This window comes from Erythrolamprus reginae, chromosome 1, assembly GCF_031021105.1.
Source record: "Erythrolamprus reginae isolate rEryReg1 chromosome 1, rEryReg1.hap1, whole genome shotgun sequence".
Taxonomy (NCBI): Eukaryota; Metazoa; Chordata; class Lepidosauria; order Squamata; family Dipsadidae; genus Erythrolamprus; species Erythrolamprus reginae.
The window spans coordinates 336,243,398-336,271,163 of record NC_091950.1 but is presented as its reverse complement, the minus strand read 5'-3'; the positions used below and the strand labels follow the sequence as shown (position 1 = coordinate 336,271,163).

At 40.2% G+C, this 27,766-nt stretch overlaps 1 protein-coding gene across 3 annotated transcripts in view; it reads right to left on the bottom strand.

Moving 5' to 3' along the window:
- Positions 1–27,766, bottom strand: part of SLC35F3 (solute carrier family 35 member F3) — a 142,676-nt gene that overhangs the window by 16,665 nt on the left and 98,245 nt on the right. Inside the window, exon 1 of one of the 3 annotated variants that reach the window (XM_070740582.1) lies at positions 10,520–10,610. The exons of the other annotated variants lie outside the window; for them this stretch is intronic. Within the exon in view, the coding sequence (XP_070596683.1) occupies positions 10,520–10,595 (76 nt within the window). The 5' untranslated portion in view covers positions 10,596–10,610. Of the gene's footprint in view, positions 1–10,519; positions 10,611–27,766 lie in introns of those variants that run through there. 3 annotated transcript variants of the gene reach the window in all.

Here is a 27,766-nt window from a genome sequence, read left to right as displayed (position 1 = left end):
TACGAGGTGTTGAACATTTTTCTGTTTTTGCATTGAAAGGTATAACACACTATGCCAGAGAAAAGCACACTCTGCCATTTGGGGAAGTAATAGATGAATTCAGAACCTGTTTTTTCATTTGAACTTATTTGCACCAGTGGTGGGTTATTACCGGTTCGGATCAGTCCGCGCAAGCCAACGGTGGAAATTTGGCCCCATCCATTTTGCCATGCCCCTAACCCGATTCCCTGGTCGCCGCTGCTTGAAAGCGGGTGGCAACGAACCCTCTGCGCATGCACACAGGGTCAGTACCTGGATTTACTCCGGTCCTCTGGAACCAACTCCCCCCAGAGATTTGTACTGCCCCTAATCTCCTGGCCTTCCAAAAGCCTTTGAAAACACACTTATGCTGGTAGGCCTGGGGCCGTTGAACGATTGTATACCGTTCTGGCTTTTAGTATGAATGACAGATGGTTGCATGTTTGTTTATATCGGGTTTTAAATTTTGCATTCGTTTTTATAATATGCATTTCGGGATATTTTAAACTTTTGTAGTTGTTTTATTGCTGTATGCTGCCCTAACTCTGTCAGGAGAGGGGCAGCTTATAAATCTGATAAATAAATGTAATGCACTCGTGCAAGCGTAGCACTTCCAAGCCAGTAGGGAAGGTAAGAGAAACCCATCCCTGATTTGCACTTAAGTATACACTACAAAACATAGCATAAAACATGTCCAGAAAATTTACATTTGAAAGCAAGTGGTTAGGAAGCGTATAGATGTCAGAATGCTCAGCCAGGAACTCAAGAACCCAACGTAGATAAATAATGAAGACAGTTCAGCAGGAACAAGTTTAAATAATTTTACTTTTCAGTGTATTCAAAAAAAATATTTTTCTTCTTTTATTTACAGAATATACTTCACTTTAACTATGTACATAGAAACATAGAAGACTGATGGTAGAAAAAGACCTCATGGTCCATCTAGTCTGCCCTTATACTATTTCCTGTATTTTATCTTACAATGGATATATGTTTATCCCAGGCATGTTTAAATTCAGTTACTGTGGATTTACCAACCACGCCTGCTGGAAGTTTGTTCCAAGGATCTACTACTCTTTCAGTAAAATAATATTTTATCACGTTGCTTTTGATCTTTCCCCCAACTAACTTCAGATTTTTTTTTAATTTATTATTTTTGTGTCCCCTTGTTCTTGTGTTCACTTTCCTATTAATGAAGGTAGAACAAACCCTACTTTCAAGTAGCTATTACACTAACTCTGGTTTAACTATCTTACCACCAGTAAACAGCTTCAATCTTAATGCTTCAATCAGACCACAAACTAAACCATCAACCAAGTATCCAGCAAACTCAACAAAACAAAACCACTGCAAAGGTCCTTTCCTTCTTATACTGCTCTGGCTGGCCCAATCAGGTTGCAGCCTGAGTCATTGTGACTCAGCATTATCACTGTTTTACATATTCACAACCTTCTTTTACCTTACCTTATGGAATATCACCTAGAATATTGCTTATTCTTGACAAAACATGTTACATATTATTACATATTATTATATTACAATTATGGTATGGTGTGCCATATAGTATTTATATATCACGTTTGTACAATTATGGTATGGTGTGCCATATAGTATTTATATATCACGTTTGTAAACCACCCATCTTGCTCATAAAAGTGACTCTCAGTAGACACAAAACTTTAACAGCTATATATAAATACTGTATTATAATAAAAGGCAGTTAAAACAATAATAAAACAATTAAAATTAAATAGATGTGAGAGGGGCTTCAGTGTGCTAACAGTGGCTGTATGCTCCTCTGTGGGCCCCAGGCAAGTTGGCAGAATCAGGTCTTTAGGTATTTCCGAAAGGCCAGAGGAAGGCGCCTCACCTCTGAGGAGAGAACGCTTCAGAGGATGGGGGCAATAGAAGAGCAGGCTTTATTCCCGGAGCCAACCAGTCAAAATTCTTTAACTGAGGCAGTCTACAGAATACTCTCCTTGCCTGCCTCATATTCCAATGTAATGGGGCGAAGAGATGCTCAGATAATCTAGTTCAAGGCCTGCATAAAACCCTGACATCAGAACAGCAGGCAGACAAGGGAGAGAAAAAAGGCATCTTGGAGCAACTCCAAAATTCAGGTTATTCTAAAGGTGCTTTTTTCCCCCCCAAGAGGCAACTGGATTTCTTGTTTTTCTTTGAAGACATTTCACTTCTCATCCAAGAAGCTTTTTCAGTTCTGACAGGATGCTGGGAGAGGGAAGGATTTATATTCCTTGCAGGCAGCTGATCATTTGCATTCAAGTTGTTGAGAACACTTGGAGGTTTATCTGACTCCTCAGGGTCATCTGAGTAGTGTAAATGGGCTTGGAGCCTTCTTGGAACTGCTGAAAGGACTGTGTTGTAGACTGTAGATAGATTATGTTGTATCTGTCCTTCTCTGTTGGAAGAAGACTATTCAATTTTGACATAGATAGCCTCTTTGAAACCAGCAGTTTGTGTCCAAAACGTGGATTTTGCTGTCTTCAAAAGAGTGGCCTTTGTCTTTTAAATACAGATGGACTGCTGAATCTTGTCCTGATGAGTTTGTTTGTTCGTTTGTTTGTTTATTTATTTTGTCCAATACACAATGAGAGTAAAATACATGATGAAGGTTATAGAGGAGATACTCATAATAAAATATATCTAAGAAAGAATAGGAAAAAAGATATAGTAATAGAACATATCAATGAAAGAATAGAAGAAGAGATATAGGAATAGAAGAAAGGTATAGGAGATATAGGAATAAAACATATCAATGAAAGAATAGAAGAAGAGATATAGGAATAGAAGAAAGGTGTTAGGAGATCTAGGAGAGCAATAGGACAGGGGACGGAAGGCACTCTAGTGCACTTGTACTCGCCCCTTACTGACCTCTTAGGAATCTGGATAGGTCAACCATAGATAGTCTAAGGGTAAATTGTTGGGAGTTTGGGAATGACACTATGGAGTCCGGTAATGAGTTCCACGCTTCGACAACTCGGTTACTGAAGTCATATTTTTTACAGTCAAGTTTGGAGCAGTTAATATTAAGTTTAAATCTGTTGTTCTTCTATGTTGTGTTTTGTGTTTAGGAAGCGGTTGTTTTGTATAGATCTGCTAGTGGGACATACGCAGAGCTATACATTGGAGAAAACAAAACAACCACTTCATAAACACGAGTAGTGTAAGCCCTGTTTACTTAAATTGACTCAGAAGTTTGTGCCCAGTGTCTATTGAGCAACAAACTATGTTCTACCAGCAACGATAAACCTTGGTTCCCTCTCTGTCAATTGCCTTACCCTATTTCCTTGAACCTGTGCTATGCTGGACTCTAGATTGAACACTGCAGCTCCTGTTCTGTGCCTGCCCATCAGATAAGACCTTGTTCTTCGTCTTTCCCAAAACGGTTGTGCATCTGCATTGCTGGCTCTTTGCCTGCTTGTTTAATTGGCTGAAATACTCCTCCTCAGTTAACAGTTTACGATGTGTTTGCTCAGCTTTGAACAGGACATTTTTAACATTAGGTAGTCAAATACTCCAAACAATTATAAGCAGATGCAATATGATATGTAGCACTGATAATACAACAAAAAGTGGCTTAAATATCCCCAATAAACACTGTGGGGGAGAGTAATTATAATAAACTGATCTATGGCTCAAAGAGACCAATACTGAGTGCCGATACAATACAAAATGAGTTTGAACAAAATGCATCAGACATCATAGACAAAAGTTATTAGAAATAAGCAAGCGCAGCCCTGGAAAATAAAGCACAAACTTCAGACAGTGCATCCTAACTTATTGATCGATCTCACACTTGGATTCAGTGTTTATTGAATACTTCTCACTGATTTCCAATTTTTAATCAGAAGCTTAGGCGGAATTCATCCTAATTCCTTTATCTACATCAACAGCACTTACTACGCCCTGAGTCCTTTGGGATTGGGCGGCGTAGAAGTCAAATTAAATAAATAAATATGTCTCTCTCTTTTTTTTTTTTGCCACCCAAAAAGGCACCAGGTCTTATTTTGGGGGATATATCACTCACTCACTCACTCACTCACTTGTGCCCTGTTGTTACCTGGGCCTCCTTTTTGCTGTCAGAGGCCTCCAGGAACCTCTTCAGTCGGCAAGGCCTGGAGGGATTTCCCAAAGGCCTCTGCAATCGATAACAAAGATCCAGTTTGATCCAGAGCTCTGTCATCAGCCGCAGAGCAGGGGTGAAATTCAGCAGGTTCTCACAGGTTCCGAAGAACCGGTAGTGGAAATTTTGTTCACTCACTTCTGGCTGGCCAGAGAAGGGAAGGAATGGAGATTATAAAGGTTTCCATGGAGCCGGGGGGATACACTGCACATTGGAGCTGAGCTAGGGCAATGGCTCACATGCCAGAAGTATATGGCTCCACGTACCATCTATGGCCCCTGTGCCATAGGTTTGCCACCACTGCCATACCATTCCAGACAAATGGTTGTCCAATCTCTTTTTTAAAAACTGCAGTGTTCAAGCACCCACCACGTCTGGAGGCAACTAGTTCCGCTTGTTCTAACTGTCAGGAAGTTTCGCCTTAATTCCAAATTGCTTGTCTCCTTGATCAGGTACTTATGGCACTGCCTTCTGCCACATAAATCCCTGCGGCCAGTTAGGTCCCACAGAGTTGGCCTTCTCCAGGTCCCATCAACCAAACAATGTCATTTAGCGGGGCCTAAGGGAAGAGCCTTCTCTGTGGGGGCACCAGCCCTCTGAAATCAGCTCCCCCTGGAGATTTGTACTGCCCCCACCCTCCTCGCCTTCCGCAAGAGCCTCAAGACCCATCTGTCGCCAGGCTTGGGGCAATTAGACCTTGCCTCTCTGACCAATAAATGTAATGTGTGGTGTGACTGGACTGTATGATTGTGTATTATACTGGGGCTTTTAGTTGTATTTTAAATTATTAGATTTGTGTTACATGCTTATGTTTGTATCTATTCTGTGAGCCACCCCAAGTCTTTGGAGAAGGGCGGCATACAAATCTAACAAAATAATAATAATGATGATGATGATGATATTGGAACACTGCTACCATTTCCTCCATAGTCCTTTTTTTCATTAAACTAGACATATCTGATTTCTGCAACAGTTTTCCATATGTTTTAGCTTTCGGTGCTTAATCACCTCTGTTGCTCTTCTGAATTCCTTCTAGAATAAATGGAGCAAGATCACTCAGCAGGTTTTGTGCCTAACACAGGAATAATAATAATAATAATAATAATAATAATAATAATAATAATAATAATTTATTAGATTTGTATGCCGCCCCTCTCCGAAGACTTGGGGCGGCTCACAACATAACATCAATACAATATAAATACAAATCTAATGTTAAAATTTTTTTAAGAAACTAATTTAAAACACATTGTTATAAAAAACATATGTACTACTTATTTATTTATTTATTAGATTTGTATACCGCCCCTCTCCGTAGACTCGTAGACTCCATAGACTCTGTAGACTCGTAGAATACACAATCATACACACTCAAACCGACTGAACATAAACATAATAAAGTCAGTGAAAAAAGGAGGGGAGGAGATTAATCCTCCCACGCCTGGTGGCAAAGGTGAGTCTTCAACATTTTACGGAAGGCGAGGAGGGTAGGGGCAATTCAAATCTCCGGGGGGAGATGATTCCAGAGGGCCGGGGCCGCCACAGAGAAGGCTCTTCCCCTGGGTCCTGCCAGACGGCATTGTTTTGTCAGCGGGACCTGGAGAAGGCCAACTCTGTGGGACCTAATCGGACGCTGGGATATGTGCGGCAGAAGGCGGTTTCGAGCTACAGCTCATAGTCACAGATTTCTAGCCTGATGCCTTAACCATGATACCAAATTGGCTCTCAGTAAAGTATATATCTCAACAAAAATATCCCAATAAAGATATTCCCCTATTATAAATCACTAACATTTTATATTCAAGCCCAATGAAAACTCCAGAGAAACGAATTTTGTTGTTAAGTTGATAATAAATCTAGTTATTCAAATTACCCATTAATTTACCAGCGAAAAATGCTTTTCAAAATTCCTAAAGAATAGATAGCCAAAAGAAGAAGTTTGGTAATCAGCAGAATCTAAAAGAATCCGGATTAAAAGAAATTATTCTTGACACTGACAATATTTACTTTCTACAACACTTATTAATTCTTTGTTTACTAAAATATAAATTATTTTCATTTTACTATGATATCATTACAGCAAATAATTAAGAATACAAGATATTGAAGAACAAGAGTATTGAATTATGCAAAAATGTTCGTTTTCATTTTGTATTTTAAAAAAGCCCTTGGAGTTCTGTGTCTTAAAATAGGGATATAAACATATCTGAAATTAAATTGCAGCCCTTTCTGGAGAGGTTGCCCGTCATTCATTACTGTGTTACTTTGAGCCCGGATTACTGCAATATGTTAGGGCTGTCTTTAATGACTATCTGAAAACTTCAAACGGTGCAGAATATGATCGCCTTCATACTGACAAATAAGGGCTGTTTCATCAGCTTTGCTCCTGTATATTGCTGGTACTGGACAGGAAGGCTCATGAACTCAATTAAAGGGTTGATTTATAAAGCCCCACATGGCTTGCATCCATGTTTCCTGTGGAGCCATATTCTGCAAATCCAAGTCAGCCCATCCTGTGAGATTAACCTGGAAATGATATTTTGGTCTTCCTCTATTCATGAATTTAGAGAGGTAAGGTTGGAACACCCATCACCCCTATGTTATATTCTATGGGAGGTCCAGGAGTCCCTTATACTTCTAGAAATTAAAGTGATAAACACTATTATTTCATTCTGCTTTCATGGCTTCACTAGCTTCTTTTAATTTTTCTGTAAATTTTAATGTTTTAATTACCATATTTTTCGGCATATAAGATGCACCAGAGTACAAGACACACTGGAGTATAAAATACACCTTAGTTTGGGGGGAGGAAAATGAGGAGGGGGGAATCTACCTACCAGGTATTCACCTGCCTAGGTAATCCTTAGTCTGGTCAGATTCAGCACATTATTTTATCCTTAGGGCTGAAAAAAATATTCGAAGGGAGTAGGAATGAAAATAAGCCTGCAAAGTCTTAGGACTGAAAAAAACTTCTTTGGAGGGAGTAGGAATGAAAAAATCCTGCAAGCCTGGAAGATCGTTAGCACCTCATTGGTCTGAAAAAAAACTTTTTTGAAGGGAGTAGCAATGAAACAAGCCTGCAAGCCAGGGAAGAGCAAGAAAGATCATTAGCACCTTGTTAGGGATGGGGAAAAAAGCTTTGAAAAAGCTACATTCCAAGTATAAGACACACCCACATTTTCAGCCTCTTTTAGGGGGGAGGTGCGTCTTATACTCCTAAAAATATGGTAATAACTTGTTTTATGTTTTAGGATGGTTATCATTTTTTAAGTGAGCTACCTGGAGTCTAAAGAGTCAAGTGCAATTCCAGAGTTGTCACAGTTGGCTAACTTAAAAAATTGAAACATAAATATAAACGTATAAATATTATACATAAAATAAATACATTACAATGTAAACAAAAAAAATGTACTACAAATCCTATTAGAAGATAATTGCCAAAATAGAAGATAGATTCATTTTAATGGTCCAGGGATCTGACAATGTATGTTAATACAAGGCAGAAAAGAATTAAAACAGGGATAATGTTTTCTTTCCAGATGTTGTTGGATTTGAAATCTGTACATCTTATGAATTACAGTCCAATCTCGGGGTGTGGGAATGCAGTTAAACTACCCCTGATATACATTTTAGAGAATGATATTGCATGTCTTCATAACTTCATTCCTAACTACACACTTTTAATATGGAGTAAATTTAAATTCAATTTAATAGGCTTATTTATTACATAAGCCTTTTTCAGATTTTTGAATTTCCTTCTGAATTAGCATAGGGATCCTTGGGAACATCACACATTTCCTGAAGGTGTCTGTTGATGCTACTACTTTTTTCTATAACATACAGTCCCCTTTAAGGAGATGAGTGGCGTAATATAGGTTTTTATACAAATAAAACACAGAGAAAATACTGAGAAAAACAACAATGAGTTTTCTAAGGGCACTGCTGCACTGCATATAAGTGAATATGCAGTGCAGCATCCTCCTGTGCAATTGTATCATAGACTAGGCATGCCTAGATGTTCCATTACAGACAAAAGAATTTTAAAAGTGTTTCCAAAAAATAGTGAAAAATGTGTTTTGAAGATTCCACGGCACAGTAGATTGGAAACGTTATTTATCCTGCATCTGAAGTGAACATTTCACCCTTAGATAGTTTCAATCTGGCAACAAACAAACAGGACCAAAAATAAATAAATAAAAGAGAGTACTGTATATGCCCATTCGAAAAACCTATACTGTACTTTGTGAGCCTAAACTTTGCAGGAGCCACAAAGACCACAAAAAATAAAAAATGACTTCATGAGAACAAAGGAAAGAGCAACCAGTTGAAGTTGGTAAGCTTTTTGTCACATTTTCCTACAAAACCTAAACAAGAAAGAAAGAAACAAAAATACCTTCATACATATTAAATATGTCTCCTCCTATTTGGTTCTTCTGAATTCCCACCCAACAATAAAACACATGTATCATCTGAAATATTTGACTAACACAAGACATGGATGATAAAGTGGTGGCCATGATACATTTGATATTGTATATTCACTTGAAGAACCTCAATGATTACCCCTTCCCCTGAAAATAAGTGGAATCCTTCCAGCACGGTGTAATTCTGTAGAGTTCCATGTAGAAACAGTGATGGTTCAGAGCAGTGGATTCCTTCCCCAACCTAGTTCCTTCCAAATTACTCATGCTGGCTGACATTTGAGAGTTGTACTGTAAATCTAGAAGACTGCAGCACAACCTATCTCTAACCAGCCCAGAGCGGAGCATCACCTTTCTTCTTTTTAATTCCAAGTATCTCATCTTTTAAGATCAATTAATCAGTGGGGCAACTGGCTCCCAGAAGTTGTGAACGCCCCAACACTAGTCGTTTTAAAGAAAAGATTGAAACAACCCTTTGTCTAAATGGTATTTCCTGCTTGAGCAGGGGGATGGACTAGAAGACCTCCAAGGTCCCTTCCAACTCTTGCTATTCCATTTCTAATCTATTTCCCTCGTTTCTAGATGCCCAGCAAGCACCACTATTATTAAATTCCAGGCACATTTATTTTCCCGCCCATCCTGCCTTCTCTGCTCAACGGTTAGCTTTTAATTCCTTTGCCTCTTTCATAACCATCCTATCCCACGGGCAAGTTGTTGGGGTTTTTTCCTACCAACCAGCAAAACCATCCCACAACTTGTGAACTTCGTATCCTTTGGAATCCACCCAGCACCACACAACTCCACAAGCCCTCCTCGTCCCAATTCCAACTCTCTTTTTCTACGGCCTTTTCCTACCGGCTCTTCTTTCTAAGCTCCCCATGGGCCGCTCCTCGGGCTCCCGGCTGCCTTTTAGGCACCCGTTCAATTCCTCAGTCGTCCCTCAGGTCCCGAAAGAAAAATCTCCTCAGCGGCCGCTGCAGCCCGGCTTGATTTACGTCGGACGCTCCTCTCGGGCAACGGCGGCGTCTCCCCCTCCGAAGCGCAGCGAGTCCGGGCTGCCAATGGGGACGGCCGGCCTGCCTCGGGCCCCGCGTCAACCGGGCAAATGACCTTAGCGGTCTTCTCAGAGCACGTCGGTCCCCATCCTTCCTTTAACACGGGCAGCGAGAGTTGGCGGGGCCCTAAAGTGTTTCCAGAAGTCCCCCTCCGCTCCGGAGAGCGAGAGAAGAGGCGCACTGGGGCTTGGAGCAAGGGGGGGAGAAGAGAAGAGAAGCAGCATCTCCCTGAGGAGGAATGCGGAGTTCTTCCCCCGAGAGGCGCTTCCAAGTGGATACCCGCCAAAATTACCTCATTCGCCTACCCCCACAGCCTAATGCGGAGCATTTACCCATCTTCCAGCCAGCTGCCCTCCTCCCCCTCATCCAATGCGCCACCCTCTCCGGCTTGTTTATGCCAGGGAAGCCCCCACGCTTGAAACAGAGAACTTAATGGCGGGCCGGAGAGCGAGGACTCCCCCTCGAGGAGGGGCGAGCTAGACGACGACCCCCCCCAGAAAAGGTTACTTTCACCTCCCCGGGACAGCGACGCCGCATTGGCGAAAGCTTCCCTTAAAGGGAACCAAGTCAAGCGTGCCCTAATTGCCCCCCCCAACTCCTCCTTATAAGAGGAGAAGGTGGGGGGGGGAGAACTGCAGCAGGCAACCCAGCAGCCCATCCGTCTTCCCTGAGGCAGCCTCTCTGTCACTTATACCACGCCCGTCCCGGAGAACCAAAGCAGGTGCAGCCGGGGTCTCCTTCCACCCACCAAAGCGCTCCGAGCTTGCTTTCGCCCCCTCGGCGGGCCGCTCCCTCACAGACCCAAAGGCAGCTTTTTGTGTCCCCGGATAAACACACACACACACCCTGCCCGGCATCCTTGGCTGGCTGGGCGCGTTTACCTTCCACTTTGGTGAGAGTCAGCACCGGGCTGTTGCAGGCGCTGAGGGGGGCTACTCTGGCCGAGTGTTTCTTCATGGTGAGCCCTTCTCTGCCAGTAAGAGCCCTTCCGTCGATCGCCTACATCCTGAAGCCGGTGGCGGCCGAGCGCTGGGCTCCCCGTTCCCGTCAAGAGACGCCGCCGCCGCCAGCCCACCTTGGCGGCTGCCAGGCTGCCTCCCTCGCGCGCCTTTCGCTGCCCCTGCAGCTCTCCGCCGCCTCCTTAGCTCGCACGCTCTCCCGTTGCCTCTGCTGCAAACAAAACGTCACGGGGCCAATCCACGCCCCTTCGCCGGCTGCTGGCGCCCAGGGGTCTTTCCGTGGGAGCGAAGGAAACCCTAAACACACAACACTCTCACACACATATATACACAAAGCCCTCCCCCCTCAAAAAACCCCACACACTTCGACGGAGATGCCCCGCGGGGGCTTGGAACCCACTTCTCCGCGAAGGACGAGCTTCTCCAAAGCGATGGGCGGTGGGGGGGGGGATGAAGGGATGAGGGGACGCGAAGCTGAGATTTCGCCTCAGCCGTCAATATGTGGAGCTTTACGTTTCCACAGAGCTCTCTGCAGTATATGAGTCATATTCACTAAAGGTTATCCCGAAGGCTACAATACTGTACCGTTGCCATTTGGCAAACTGCGTTTTGAGGGCATTTTCGTTAAACAAATAAATAAAGCTACACCTTTTGATGTTCGGTCTGTGTATATTTTTGTTTCTACTCCTGAAAATCCTATAGCCACAGTACAGGAAAGAGCCAAGTGCTGACTCACACTTCATTCATAATCCAATCTTGTTTCCACACTTTTTGTTTTTCTTTGCGATATTGTTATGAATCTCCCATTTCTGTGGCTCTAAGTGAAGAAGTTTTGCATTTGTCCTTCTTTAATAAGTGTTTGTGTGTGTGTGGGAGGGGGGGTTTCAAACCATTTGTCTAATATAGGGAGATGTTTCTGGATTTCACAACTGCCTTCCCCAGTTATTCACTCTCTCATTTGATTTTGTATCTGTCTCAAATTCTGTTGAAAACTCAAATCATTAATAAAATGCTGATGCACATAAAACCCAGGATTCCACCATCCAGAATTTACAGAATTCCTTCCTCAAATCATAGAGGAACACTTGTATTTTTTTTTTAAATCTACCTGTTATTCTACTTAAGTCTCAGCCAATCCAACCCACATTTAACTACAGGGTAATAAGAAGATCATGGGGAATTGTCAAATGCTTGGCTGAAACTAAAACATATTAGATTAAAAACACAAGACAAGTTTGGCAATCTAGAGGCACTCTGGTGAGGGGGAAGATTAACCATGGATATATCATATCCTCCTGCCTTAGGCATGAACATGTCCTGATAGCTGTTTTTGTGTGACCTCATATGAGTTTCATTCACCCTAAATCCACAAACAAGGTACAGTAGCTTAGCTTTAAGGTAGCTTAAAGTCACCCACACCTGTTCCAGGCTTAAAGGAGGGGTTTTTGCCCTCTTCCCAACATAGCTGTTGCCTCTACTCAATCTGAGATGCTTCACTGACAATATGGTTAATGATGCAGTCAGGAGCTTTGGATCTGCTTAGCTCCAATTGGCTACTTGAGGCTGCTGTAGGGTTGCCTCCTGCTTATTCAATCATCATCACCTCCCAGAGTTATTTTGCTTTGGGATGCAGGGGGAACTGTGCTTCTGCAGGGATGGCAGTACTTCCTTGAGGTAGTCTTGAGAAAGCTTTGGGAGACCTCTGATTCTGTTTAAATCAGGAAAAAAAGATGGATTCTACTAGCTATGTCATGCTGGTTCTCTACTAGCAAGCATATTTCAGATTTTCCATTGGTTGTCAACAAACCATTTTGGGTTACTTTTTATTATGATGGGAGGGGGCACCCTTTTGCCTATTCTTAGACAACTTTAGTTGCTGCTGATCACGGCCACATTCATTCATTCATTCATTCATTTATTGGATTTGTATGCCGCCCCTCTCCGTAGACTCGGGCCGCTGCCAGCATTGCCAATCCTTAGTTATCACGTGCTGCCAGCATTGTCAATCCTTAGTTATCAAGTCACTCCCTCCTACTTCACCCTAACATGAAGCGTTAATACCACTTTATAATGCCTTGGTAAGGCCACACCTAGAACACTGCATCCAGTTTTGGTTGCCACGGTGTAAAAAAGATGCTGAGATTCTAGAGAGAGTGTTGAGAAGAGCAACAAAGATGATTAGGGGAATGGAGGCTAAAACATAGGAAGAACGGTTGCAGGAACTGGGTATGTCTAGTTTAATGAAAAGAAGGATTAGGTGATGATAGCAGTGTTCCAATATCTCAGAGGTTTCCACAAAAAAGAGGGAGTCAAACTATTCTCTAAAGCAAGACAAGAAGCAATGGGTGGAAAGTAAACAAGGAGAGAAGCTACTTAGAACTAAGGAGAAATTTTCTGACAGTTGGAAGAATTAATCAGTGGCACAACTTGCCTCCAGAAGTTGTGAATGCTCCAACACTGGAAGTTTTTAAAGAAGTGATTGGATAACCATTTGTCTGAAGTGATGTAGGGTTTCCTGCCTAGGCAGGGGGTTGAACTAGAAGACCTCCAAGGTCCCTTCCAACTCTGTTATTCTGTATCATTCTGTAACCTATGCTCTTCTTTCATGCTTATAACCCAACAGGTAGGGATATAAAGAAGTGAACATCTCCGTTGCTCTCCAGAATCTATGCTATAAACTATTAGTTAGTTTGGCGATTTATAAACACCAAACTATCTCTTTTTTGAAAGGACATTAAATTCATGTTTAAAAAAACAGATGACAGGGTGATATCTATTACGGGGAGAAGAATAAGGGAATTTTTTACTGTTGCACTAAAGAAGCAATTATTATTATTATTATTATTATTATTATTATTATTATTATTATTATTATTATTATTATTATCATCATCAGTACAACATAGCAAACGAGATCACTATGCTGGATTTCATATTTCATCACCGGTCGGGCGCTTCCCAAGCACCTAGGACTGTGTGATGTAGTGGCGAATTATGTTTGCTCATCCCAGTAAAGCGACCTTTTGCAATTGATAGATAGAGATTTTGTCAATTCCGATGGTTTTCAAATGTCCTCTGAGATCCTTTGGCACTGCGCCCAGCGTGGCTAAGTACCACTGTGACCACTTTCACTGGCTTATGCCAGAGTTGTTGCAGCTTAATTTTTAGATCTTCATATTTCACTAATTTCTCTAGCTGCTTCTCCTCAATTCTGCTGTCCCCTGGGATTGCGATGTCGATGATCCATACTTTCTTTTTCTCCACAATCACAATGTCTGGTGTGTTATGCTTCAGAATTCGGTCAGTCTGAAGTTGGAAGTCCCACAGTAGTTTTGCTTGCTCATTTTCGACCACTTTTTCGGGCTTATGATCCCACCAGTTCTTTGCCACTGGTAAATGGTAGTTCCGGCACAAGTTCCAGTGGATCATCTGTGCCACAGCATCATGTCTATGCTTGTAATCAGTCTGTGAGATCTTTTTGCAGCAGCTGAGTATGTGATCGATTGTTTCATCTGTTTCTTTACAAAGTCTGCACTTTGGATCATCTGTTGATTTTTCAATTCTGGCTATTATTATTATTATTATTATTATTATTATTATTATTATTATTTAGATTTGTATGCCGCCCTTCTTGGAAGACTCGGGGCGGCTTCACTCCATGTTTGCTGCCTCCTCTGGGCTATTTTTGAATATGAGGACACTGAACCAGTTCTCAGAATTAGCCCACTAGACAAGTCACAGGCATGGATGCGCCTCTGCCCTTGCAACTTGCTATTTAGGCCAGGGGTTTTGCTGGCTGATTAATTCTGGGAGTTGAAGTCTACAAGTCTTAAAAGTTGCCAAGGTTGGAGACCTCTGATTTAGACCATGTGACAAGTGGCCAAACCCATCATTTAAAATATCATCTGTTTCTCCCCCCCCCACACACACTATCCCTTCATACCTTAAAGAGAGCAATTGGACCAAAAATGAACCTACCAGTAGGAGAATGCACTCTCCTTGTCTTGCATTAAAACTGAATGATCGATTATGGATACAGAATAGGAACTGGAATTGGAGCAGCAAATTTGGCATGCTTTTCTATGGCTGCAGATCTAGTAGGTTGCACATTTATGCTGCTTACTGGCTATGCTCTGTGAATTTTTGCTTCTTATTCTGAAGTTATCAGGAAAAAAACCCTTTTTGCTATACTTGGAATTCTTTTTTTACAAATTTTTAGAAGTCTCTTTAGCAATCTTAGTTCATTTTGAACTTTGTCTTTCCTAAAACCAACCCTGCAGATCCATGCTATCTGTAAACTGTCTTCTTTAGTGGTGACCTCTTCTCACCTTCAATATACAGCTCTTTTTGCTTCTATATCTCCATCACGTTTCTTAAGCTGTCATTTTGGCTTCTGCTACAAGCTACATTCCAGCAGTGTGGAATATCTTATACTGTACATCCCTTGCTTCTAATTCAAGGGCTTCTTATTTGTTGGAATGTCATCCTTATAAAAGTTTGTTTACTTATTTTGCCAGATCTTGTTGTGATGCCTCTTTTATTGCACCTGATAAACCGTCATCATCTCTCCATAGTTACTTCCTGTGTCATTTAATTTTTTTTCAAAGTTTCATTATAAACTGTATTTGCTGCAAATATATACTCTATTCAAGGCAATGTTTCAAGCATTAATAGTAATATGCCACACACACAAAGAGGGTCACAACTGAAGAGTCCCAACCAGGTATTTTCAGTTCTGTTTCTTAAGACACTATTAATACTACAGAAAATTACCTCACCTTACATTTTATTTATTTATTTATTTATTTATTTATTTATTTTATGTATTGTTAGAGTTGAAAGGGACCATGCAGGTCATCAGTTCCAACCCCCTGCCTGAGTAGGAATCCTAAAGCACCCCAGCCAAATGGCAGTCCAATCTCCTCTTGAAAGTGTCCAGAGTTGGGGAGTTTACAACCTCCGCAGGCAGGTTGTTCCACTGGTTGATCGCTCTGACCGTCATGAACAAGCCCTTAAAATCTGGCTATTCCCCAAACCTTGGCTAGAGATTGAGGGGGAGGGGGCGCAGTTCACTTATTGGATAATAATCCTGTTAGAGTTTGTGTTATTTTTACACACATTTTTGTGGGTTCCTTAATATTACTTTGTTTTAAATTGTTTTGCATTCAGAGCTGTGATAGAATTGGGTAACCCAAGAGCAATTAATCAACTAATCAATCAAATATTTTTGTTCCTCTACAGCAGGGCTGTGAAACTCCTGGCTCGCGAGATGGATGCATCACGTGCTGATCACACCCAATAATATCCCAATATGTCACATGATGCCACTTGCTCTACAGGGTATCAGATTAGCTACAGTAAGGAAATACTCTACTAGTAGCCAAAACTCTTATTCAGTTAGTACTCCTTCACACAGCCTGCTTATCTCACTGTGAAGACATCTAGTATCCCAGGCTAAAGACATGAATATCTGGTATTGCCTTCAATCTACCCCTAGCCCACTGTGAAGGCAGGTTCTGCTTAGCTTTCCATGCTACTTTTCAAAATGGTCTTCCATTCTTGTTGGCATAAGTCTTGCTGAGCCATTTATCATAGTTTCTCTTGATATGGGTACAGGAAAAACAGAAAGAGCAGGGGAAGTTGATCATTTGCATTGCAAATCTCCATAAGATAAGATAATAGAAGATCTGCAGGTATTTTGCTGACATTAATTTGTCCCCAGAGGATTTCTCCATCTTACCTCTTTCTTCCCATTCACTCCTTGTATGGACAGAACTCCATCTTAATTTATCCCCAAGGGAAAATAGGGGGTCTGCATTATGCCCAGAACTTCTTTAAGCTGGCATGCTTTTTATATTAAACAGCACTTTGGTGTTAAAATATGGAAGAGAGTTTAGAAGAAATAATCGTCAGAGACAATCTCATTATACTCCATGGACAAAAACTCTCATCACTCCCCCTATTTCTTCAGTCTCAATTATATTCATTTCACTACCTCTTTAGCATTTGAGCTGCAAAAGTGAGAAATATTTTTTGCTGTGCAAATTCATGGATTTTCCTTAAAAAAAAATCTTAGAAAAAAGCCAACCTTCTTTCCTTCTCAGTACAAGACTAATCTCCAACAACATGGGACTCTCCCCTGAATTTATTTTTTCTCCCCCCCCCCCCCTCCGGACAGTCCTAGGGGAATTGGCAAAGTTTGAAGGCTTTTAATTCCCCATAATACTCCAGGAAACAAATACTACTACTACTACTACTACTACTACTACTACTACTACTACTACTAATAATAATAATAATAATCAAATACTACTACTACTAACAATAACAATAACAATAACAATAATAATAATAATAATAATAATAATATATTAGATTTGTACGTCGCCCCTCTCCGAGGACTCAAAGTGACTCACAACAAACAATACATAGTATACAAATCCAATATTAAAAACAATTTTAAAAATCCTTATAAAAAACAATATCATACAGCCCAAACAAACCATACATAAACCGGAACAGCTAAGGGTATATCAATTTTCCCATGCCTGGCGACATAGGTGGGTTTTAAGGAGTTTACAGAAGGCAAGGAGGGTGGGGGCAGTCCTAATCTCCAGGGGGAGTTGATTCCCATTTTAAATAAACAATAAGGAAACACTAACTCAATCTATTTTATTTACTAAAAAGTAAAAGGCTATCACAGTGATTAGAAAGAAGTTAATGAAATAATAATAATTAGGGATGTTAAATTTACAGTTAGATTTATAATTTAGCTGTGTGCCTAAACTTTCACAATCTGAACTCCATTTAAAAAAATATGAATTAACTAAACCTAATAATGAAGACAAGCATCCAAAAGCTCACCACAAGCCATAGTGCCATTCAAATCAAACAGACTGCCAAGATTCCAGGTAACATCCAAATTTAAATCAGAGTCCAAGTCAAGGTATTCCTCAAAATTGCAATTTATTTTTGGAACCATCCCGGCCCCTCCACTGGGGAACCCGAATTTGAGCTTCCCACCCAGTTGAAAGTTCACATGCCTTGCTCCCCCACCCACCCACAAACTTGTCATGTTGCCCACTCCGGTTGTGCCAGCATGGCAACTCCTCCTTCCACTTCCACCCAGGTGGTGGGCATATGATGGCCTTGAACTTCTTGAAATAATGTTTTCTGGCTGCATCTGCTCCCTCATGAAATCACCCCTCCCAAGTTCCCATCAACATCAGGCCTTCTACAGATACTGTGGCAAGCCATTGATTTATCACCAACCTCAGCACCGGCTTGACACAGACAGCAGGGCTTTCCTAAAGGTCATGACAATTTGGGGCACTATGTTCCAAAGAATGGGGGCTTTGTGCTATTCTCAAAAATGACTGTTATTAAGCAAACTTCTTGGACCTCCAGTGAGGGAGGCCTTCTCAATAGGTTTCCTCACTTGGGACTGATCCTAACTTGACAATGTAGTCCATGATATCCCAGTGTTTTTTAGGTAAGCCCTTTTATATATATCAGCTTCATTTCAAAATTATTGTTTTTTCCAATTTTATTAACATCAGGTTTTGAACAGTGAATTTCATAACGTAGATCATAGAAAATTCTATGGATTTGCCTCTCCATCAACATCAAACCAGTTCAATGGCTAAGAGTTGACAAATGTCACTAAAACCACCTTTGGAATATGGCACACAAGCATTCTTCCCAAAAATGTGCTAGTCAATGTAGCAATTGCACTAGAAGGATTGGAGGTTGGACTAAAAGACATCCAAGATCCCTCCTGTTGTGGTTGGCACTGGCCCAGCTCCTGCCCCAGGGAATGGGTAGGTGGATGCAGGGGAAAATTCAACATGTCACAGGCCTGTGTTATTGCCGACAGAATCAGTTTAGAGTTTAGTTTCCTCGGACGAAGAAGAAGGTGGGAGTGACTCGGCAGAGGAGGGCTTGGCACACAGCCCAGGCAGTCAATCTCCCTTATCTTCCGTTGATTCAGATCATGACATTTTGGACCCACGCAAGCGCAGAATTATGCGTAGAAGAGACCAAGTAAGAACATATTACAGGAAATAAGGGAGGCCACCTGTGTTTGGGTGGGGCTCCAATAATCAGGGCTGCTGCTATAAATAGCAGCATGTGGGTTTGGCTGTTGTGGAAGAATATCTGATCAGAGTTCGTCAGGAATCTTGTGTTGCTGGACTTTCTTGCTTTTTCATGCCTTTGAAACCAAAGCAGAGCAACATGTGTGTGTCTCACTTCGTTGGAAGAAGAAGGGATATGAAGTTTCTTCACAGCTGCTAGCTAAGTACTTAATGACTGCTTAAGGGAAATTGTACAGACTACCCGGTTGTTTTGGGAAGAGTGCTCTTTGCAATACAAAGAGTGCTTTGTTTATTTTGAATTTTGTGCTAACGAACATTGTTTTGAATTTTCAAAACAATGTGTGTGTTTCTGAAATTTGTACCCTTGAATTTTCGAGAGGCTCCTATCAGAGAGCCCGGCAGAACACCCCCCAACCCTATTATTCTATGTCGTTCTGTGTCTTCAAGCATGTGATGCAGACCAACCATTTAATAATGAGTTACTATTGCAAAAGTCTACTGGTGATGGTCTTCAGAATGCCTACTAAGGATATGGCACTAGCTTGGGGAAGGCTGACTTAATTGATATCTTTTAGAAAAAAATATTACTTTTTTCATAACTAATTGTGATTTTCTTGTTTTATTTGCTGGTCTCTGATTGAATAAAATTGTTTGATTGAAGTATACTTCCTTCACAAGAGGCTTCAAAGTAGTATTCTAATTTTTAAGAAGTAACATACTGTATAAAAATTGTCTACCACTATGGCTATGTCAGGATTTTTTTTCTTTTTTCCCTCAAAACACAAACTTTTTCATTTGCAGGTATCAGGCAAAGTTCAATAGAAAGCTGAACTGCCTCATTATCACACTCTTAGAGTAGGCTTGTTTTAGTGTTATCAAAGTGAGAATGAACTGTGATTTTCATTCTCCAGAAATGTTAAGAGGATAAATACATTCTCCCAAAAATTCATCTATTATTTATTACCATCAGGTTTTGAACAATGATTTTCATAATCTAGCATATATCTTTTTTTCTTGGAAACTATTTTATTTTTGCACTAATCCTAAAATTCATCTGCCTGGAGAATGAACTGTTTCCTAAATATTTTATTTTCATTAGTCTAAAGGACATATCAATATTCATTTTGTTCAATTTCATTTCTGCTTGTGGTATCCATTTCCATTTCCCCCTTGTATTCTCTATTTTACCAAACTTCTCCCCACCAACCTGTTGGCCAATCTAAACGTTTTCCTAGCTCCACCTTTCATGTTCATAATATTTAGAAAAAATACAGTATGGTTTTCTTTGATAACTTTTGCAAGTTATCTTTTAGCCATGGCATTAGTCAGCAAAATCCCATTTTCAAATGTATGATCCCTGGCTATCTCTGACCAATGGTTTCTATTTGTTCTGATAGCTGGATAACAAAGGAAGATATTATTCCATATAAATATAACTTAATGTACACATTTGATAGGATCTCTGCTGTTTAAATAAATTTAGGTAGGCTTTAATAGAACAGTTATATTTTATAAAATATATTTTATAGAAATTGATATGATGAAATAAACATATAATTTTTATACACTTTCAAGCTGCAAATGTTCTGAAGATCTCTAATGTACATTTTTCCACGCAAAAGGGCACTGCTCAACTCCTTTTTATATTCTACTTCCAAGTGGTGGTTAAAGGTTCAAGAATTCATTATTTAGGTCTAGAACAAGGGCCAAAAAGAACAATCCAGAGATAATCTTTGGTCTTCCTTGTAAGAAACATGCTGACACTTTTTAGAGCTTAGATGAAGCAAGGAAATATTTTTATATTTTCCTTTAAAACATTTCTTAAGCTTCTAAAAACAGTACCTCAGGGTGGCTTACAGTATAAGTGAACAGCCAAAGTTATCTAAGATGAAGAAGATTCCAGAGCCCATCTTGCTTAGAGCCCATCAATCATAGCAGAGAGATACAGGTATTATACTGTGTTGTGCCCATATATATGGGGCTTTTTATTGCTTCTACCACTAGCAATACCCCTGCAGGATAGAGAAATTTCCATATTTTTATGGAATCTCGTGTACCTTCCCTAGGTATGCCCATGTCACACCAACACTCCGCAGTCTGCATTGGTTGCCGATCAGTTTCCAGTCAAAATTCAAAGTGTTGGTTATGGTCTATAAAGCCCTTCATGGCATCGGACCAGAATATCTCCGTGACGGCCTTCTGCCACACGAATCCCAGCGACCAGTTAGGTCCCACAGAGTTGGCCTTCTCCGGATCCTGTCGACTAACAATGTCGCCTGGCGGGATCCAGGGGAAGAGCCTTCTCTGTGGCGGCCCCGACCAGCTCCCCCCAGAGATTAGGATTGCCCCCACCCTCCTTGTTTTGAAAGATTCTGAAGACCCACCTCTGCCATCAGGCATGGGGGAATTGAGACATCTCCCCTGGCCTATATAATTGATGAATGGTATGTTTGTGTGTGTGTCTGGCTTTTTAAATAAGGTTTTTTTTAGAGACTTTTTAATATTAGATTTGTGATACATTGTTTTTATTATTGTTGTGAGCCGCCCTGAGTCTGAGAGAGGGGCGGCATACAAATCTAATAATAATAAATAAATAAATAATAAAATTTTTCATAGTATAAGACGCACCCTTTTCCTCCCTAAAAGAAGCTGAAAATTTGGGTGTGTCTTATACTCCAAATGTAGCTTTTGTCGAAGCTTCCCCCCTGCAGTTCTAACTAGGTGCTAACCATCTTCCCATCTTCCTACTCTCTCTGAAGAAGTTTTTTTTCCAGCCCTAAGTCTTTGCAGACTTGTTTTCATTCCTACTCCCTCTGAAAAAGATTTTTTCAGCCCTAATGCAGTGTTAACGATCTTCCTGGCTTGCAGCATTTTTAAAAATTTCTACTCCCTCTGAAACAATTTTTCCTGCCCTAAGTCTTTGCAGGCTTGTTTTCATTCCTACTCCCTCTGAAAAAGGCGACTTCAGCCCTAACCAGGGGATAAAATAATGTGCTGAAGCTGAACAGACTAAGGACGCTAACCAGATGAATACCTGGTAGGTAGATATTTTCCCCCCTATTTTCTTCCCCAAAAACTAAGGTTCATCTTATACTCTGGTATGTCTTATACTCTGAAAAATATGGTAAGTTTATCTCTAACTTAATTTACCTAGTCAAAATGTAAACAATCAGAATCTGGTAGCATCTTTTTCAACTAGCGTATGTTATTAAAAGACACAAATGTTTGTGGTGCATCTGATTAAATGAGCCGAAACTCATGGAAGCTTGTGCCTAGTAATAAAATCTGTTAATTAGAAAATATGCTGCCAGATTCCTCCTGACTTTCCCCCCCTATTATACACTAACGTGGTTCTCCTGCTCCTATGTTTATAGAAAACGTATTAATTGATTTTTAAAAGACATCTTAAATAAGAGACAATTATCTGTGTTCCCAAAGTACAGAGATTGAAACATGGAACAGTCTGCTCAACTGAAGGAGAAAATGCACTACATTTAAATATATTACAATAAGAAACACCCCCCCCCAAAAAAAGTTCACTACCATGGAGTTAGTTTTGTGTTTAAATTCTTCCCAAAGTTTACAGTTAGTCCTCGACTTACAACTACAAGAGAACCCAAACTTTCTGTTGCTAAGCAAGACAGTTGTTGTGAGTTTTGCCCCATTTTATGACCTTTCTTGCCACAATTGTTAAGTGAATCACTGCAGAGGTTTAAGTGAATCTGGCTTTCTTATTGACTTTGCTTGTCAGAAGGTTGCAAAAGGCGATTCTATGACCCAGGGACACTGCAACTGTCATAAATAAATTTCTATGTCCAAGTCTCTGAATTTTGATCATATGACCATTGGGTGTACCCCAATGCTCATAAGTGTGAAAAATGGCCAAAAGTTATTTTTTTTTAGTGCTGTTGTACTGTACTTAGAACTGTTACGAAATGAATGGTCATAAATTGAAGACTATCTTTATTTGTTTATTGCGTTCGAGGCATTTTTATTCAGGTTTTAACTGGCATCCTATAGAGGAAAAAGCCTATTGAGGGCAGAACAATAGCCTGGCTTGATTGTACCTGTGATGGTGAACCTATGGCAAACATGCTACAGGTGAAATGTGGAGATATATCTGAGGGCACGCGAGGTGTTGCCCTATGTCAGCTCCAGCGCACATGGCCAGCTGATTTTCGGCCTTCTGGAGGGGGGGGAGGCCGTTTTCACCCTCCCCAGGCTTCAGGAAAGTCTCCAGAGCCTGTGGGTGGTGAAAAATGCACCCAATGGCACTACTCGATGTTTGCTTCCAAACCTCTGGTTGAACTGTTTTTCTCCCTCCCCAGGCTCCAGGAAACCCAACGGGCCTACTGGAAGTCCAGAGGCTTTAGTGAGGCCTGCATAAATGCGTGGGGGGAATGGAGGGGGGTTGTGCACATATGAACAAGGACATTGCATTATGGGTATGGGCACGCTGGCGTACGCTATCCTTTTGGCACCTGAGCTAAAAAAGGTTTGCCATCACTAGACTATACTATCTCACTCTCTGATGTTTCCTGACCCATCAATCCAGCCTTTCAAAGCATTTTTTTCATATAATACACATAAATTCCATGTAGCTTGTTGCCAAAAAAATATGGTTCCTATAGCCAGAGCACCCCCATGGAATCTGCCAGAACAGAGATAAAGTATATAGTTGGCTGTCTTCCAGTTTAGATATAGTCATATTTTAGCAGATATAATTGCTGAGATAATTGTGATTCCATTAAGTGTTTGGCTTTTCTCTGAGGAAAAATGGTTTATTATATTTGAACAACAAAATAGGAAAGTAGTGAGCTATTGTTTCTTCTGCTAAAGTAAATGAAGTCCAGAGACAACTTTGCATTAAACAAGCTTAATGGTTTCATTCAACTGACTCTCTCCTTGTTCCCTTGATAGCTGGAGCTTGTTTAACAGCGGCTAAAAAAAAGTTTTCAAAAGCAAAAGAATGAAGTGGAGTTGCAGCTAACACATTAGAGAAGTTAGAGTTGGTCAGAAAATGAATTTCCAGGATGTCTCTTCCATGCATTAGATCAGTATACTTTCACAATGATGTAAGAAAAACATCATTGTGAATGTATATTGTGTTGAGAGAGTTCTGCGCATGCGGAAGGTAACCCACCAAGTAGCCACAGTACACAACTATACCTAACTGAAGTCTTCAATGAAAAACACTGCAGCAGCCTTTCTTGTAAAATATATATTTTACTTTTCTTCTTATCAAACTGCTTCTCTAAATAACTATCATTTTTACATTTAACCACTATAATAAATTATCCACAATACTATCATATAACTCTTATTACATCCACCACTGCAACCCCTAAGCACTAACTACAAATCACTCAACACAAAACCACTCTAAGAAACCATAGTAACAAACCACTCTATAACAAACCACTCACTATAACGAACCACACCCATGCAAGGGTGCTACTCTTATTATATAGGTTACAGCCAATCAGGTTGCAGCACAATTAGCAAACCCATGATTACATACTGATTATAGCTTACATCAGCCTTTCCCGTGGTTACAAACCATTTATTTGCATTGTAATATTACCTCCAGAAATAAAGTTATTTCTGACATACTGATAATTGCAAAATGTAGATTTATTTATTTATTTGTTTGTCAAGCATGGACAAGGTAATAGGTATTGGTATAAAAATAAACATTAGCAAAATAGGTACACGTAAATTGGGCAATAGGACAGTAGGACAGGGATGGTAGGCACAATGGTGCACCTATGCATGCCCCATACAGACCTTTTAGGAATGGGGTGAGGTCGACTGTAGATACCGTGTTTCCCCAAAAATAAGACAGTGTCTTATATTAATTTTTGCTCCCAAAGATGTGCTACGTCTTACTTTCAGGGGATGTCTTCCCCCCCCCCAATTAATTGTATCCTATATCCTGCTGCAGCAAAAATGCATCCAAACACGCAGCCAACATGTTGGATGGGTATTGGATGTGTTTTAAAACTAATTGATGCAGCATTTGGGGATGCAATTTATGACAGCAATGTTATATATGTTCTGTTCAGGAATGTTACAAAACGAAAGGTCTCCTATGTCTTACTTTCGGGGGATGCCTTATATTAGGCAATTCTATGAAACTTCTCCTATGTCTTACTTTAGGGGGTGACTTATTTTCAGGGAAACAGGGTAGTATGTAGATAAATGTAGATGAAATACACAAATGTCTGGAGGAGGGGATTTCAGTCTCCCTGTCCATAACCCCTTCAGGAGAATTTCTCAGACACTGCAGAGAAATGATATTCCTTGACATGATTTCGGATGACTGTTGTTTTTCCATCTGTGGCATTGAGGCAACACCAGCCCAATAAATGCTTGTGAGAAAGAAGAGCAGGGTGCAAAAATTGGCTGCTCTTTGTGTAGAATAGGTAACACAAAAAAAATAAAGGACCTAGGAGAGATCTGGGGAAGAGGAAACTGCATAAACTCAAGCACATTACAAACAATAGTTTCAAATAGTCCCCAATTTACCTCAGAATTTCTGTCACTAAGCAATGCATCCTAAAGCACAACTGCATTGCTAAGAGACACCAATCCCCGCAATCCTAGTGGCTACAAAACTCCGCTGACTGTTCATAATAATAATTTATTCAGTGGCATCGTAACTTCATAGATTGGTGAATCAATGGTCCTAAGTTGAGGCCTACCTGAACATTGTTCTCTGAAGAGTTTGCTTACACACAGTTCTGCTTCTCATTGTGTTCTATAAGCAATGTTGCCATTCTTCTGGGTATCCACATATACAATATGGATTTTGTCCTCCTAGCAGTGACTCTTAGAATTCTAGTTTACAGTCTCATATTTGAAGAACAAACTTAATTTATATAAATTGAAGTAATTTATGAACAATTGGAAAAAACCCTACTTTAGACTAGTAATCACTATGGATATACTGCATCACTTGGATGCAGTCTGGAAAAGCAGAGACTTGAACACTCCTACATTTTGAGTGCTGAGCTTTTTAGTTTCCTTCCTCCAATATGTCTATGGAGATTCTCAGTCATCCAGGTCCTGGTAGTCCCAAAGGTGCTTTTTTTCCAAGAGGATTTTCTGGTTTTTCTTTGAAGACGTTTTGCTTCTCATCCAAGAAGCTTCTTCAGCTCTGACTCTATTCTCCACCATCCAATCAGAGCTGAAGAAGTTTCTCAGGTTAGAAGCAGCACATCTTCAAAGAAAAACCAGGAAGTCCAGCTGCCTCTTGAAAAAAGCACTTTGGGACTTCCTCCAATATGTTATTCAAATAAAAATATTTTTAAATTTGAAAATGAAATCTCCTTTATGCAGGACCAAAATGAAAGCACGCTAAGCCAGTAATCCCACTTGCCATCAGGAATGATCAAGACCTTCCTTAGGTTTTGCTCAATAATCACAAAAAATGCCAGATTGCACAATACCTTCTGGTGTCTAATGGCTAACATTTCTTATGATACATTCTGGTCATTTACAGCTATTCAACTTCGGTTGATTTCATCTGTAGAGTCCCATGATAGAATCTACTGGAGACATCATGTGTTGATGGGGGGCACAGTGTGATCAGAATCCTTTCTTGGGCACTCCAGAGGCTAGAAGGCAGATGCCAAGCCTAGGCACCAGCTTCATATCTGCTACTCAGGTCTTCTGAAGGCATTCTCTCCACTTGTTCAAGTCAGGCTTTTTCAATCAGTTGACCTCCCCATGACCCTCCTGGCATGAACAACAATGTAGAAGTTGTAGGCTTGGTCCATCAGGCACCTGCTGAAAAGGCTTGTTCTGTTTTTATTCTATTGTTTTTAATTGACTGCTGTGAGCCACCTAGCAACACTATGTGAGATAGCAGCCATATACATTCTTCAAATAAGCCGCAAAGCACAAGTCTTCTGCCCAAAATAAATAGACTGGAAAGCATAGAAATAACGTAAGAAAAGCAACAGTTGACTATTTTGATTATGATGATCAGTGAAAAAATGAGGACAACCTCATTATTTATCTTGAAAAATTGAAGACCTTCAGAGCAGTTCATTAGCTCTATATCATCAATCTTTTTAATTTAATCATTGTGTAATTAATGAGTCCAATATTTACGTAACAATCAAAATTTAAAAAAAATCTTATTAACTAAAACTGAAGCACACATTTATAAAAGTCAGCATTTAGCAAAAGAAAAGAAATACCATGCTTAGTGACATTTGCAAACCATAACTAATTTTGTAATTGTAATTCTATTAATTAATGGAAGGTTCTCTGGATGTAGATTAGATATTAGCAGCTGCCTTCAAGGAGAACACAAAATAAAATCTTGTTTATTTCTACAATCCTCCAAAATATCTGATTACAATATAGCTGATAGAATTGATAGCATTATTTTTAGAGTTGTTCATTTCAGTTTTACAAGTTAAATTAGAAAAAAATCTAGTTTAGAAGATGAAACTCAACTACTTTGGCCACCTAATGAATGGAATAGAATTATTTATTGGCCAGGTGTGATTGGACACACAAGGAATTTGTCTTGGTGCATATGCTCTCAGTGTACATGAAAGAAAAAGATACATTTGTCAAGAATCACGTGAGAAGGTAGGACTCACTAGAGAAGAGCCTAATGCTGAGAAAGATTGAGGGCAAAAGAAGAAGAGGATGACAAAGAATGAGGTGGCTGGATGGCGTCACTGAAGCAGTAGCTGTGAGCTCAAATGGACTCCAGAGAATGGCAGAGAACAGGAAGGCCTGGAGAAACATTGTCCATGGGGTCAGGATGGGTCGGACACAATTTTGCAACTAACTAACAACAAAAAGTATAATACACATCAAAGCCTGCTCTTCTTTGTTTTTGCAGAATCTGTACACTCTTGTCATAATGTATCTTTTGGTCTAGTACATGCATGACTCACATGAATACTAAATAATTTACAGTGGAATTTTATCAGAATATTTTTTTTTTGCTGCTCTATATAAAGGGAGAGAACACTCCAGATTTTTCAGGCTATTGGGCTTTCCCTAACACTTGATAAAGATATAAAAGTGAATTATTGGGATTTTAGAG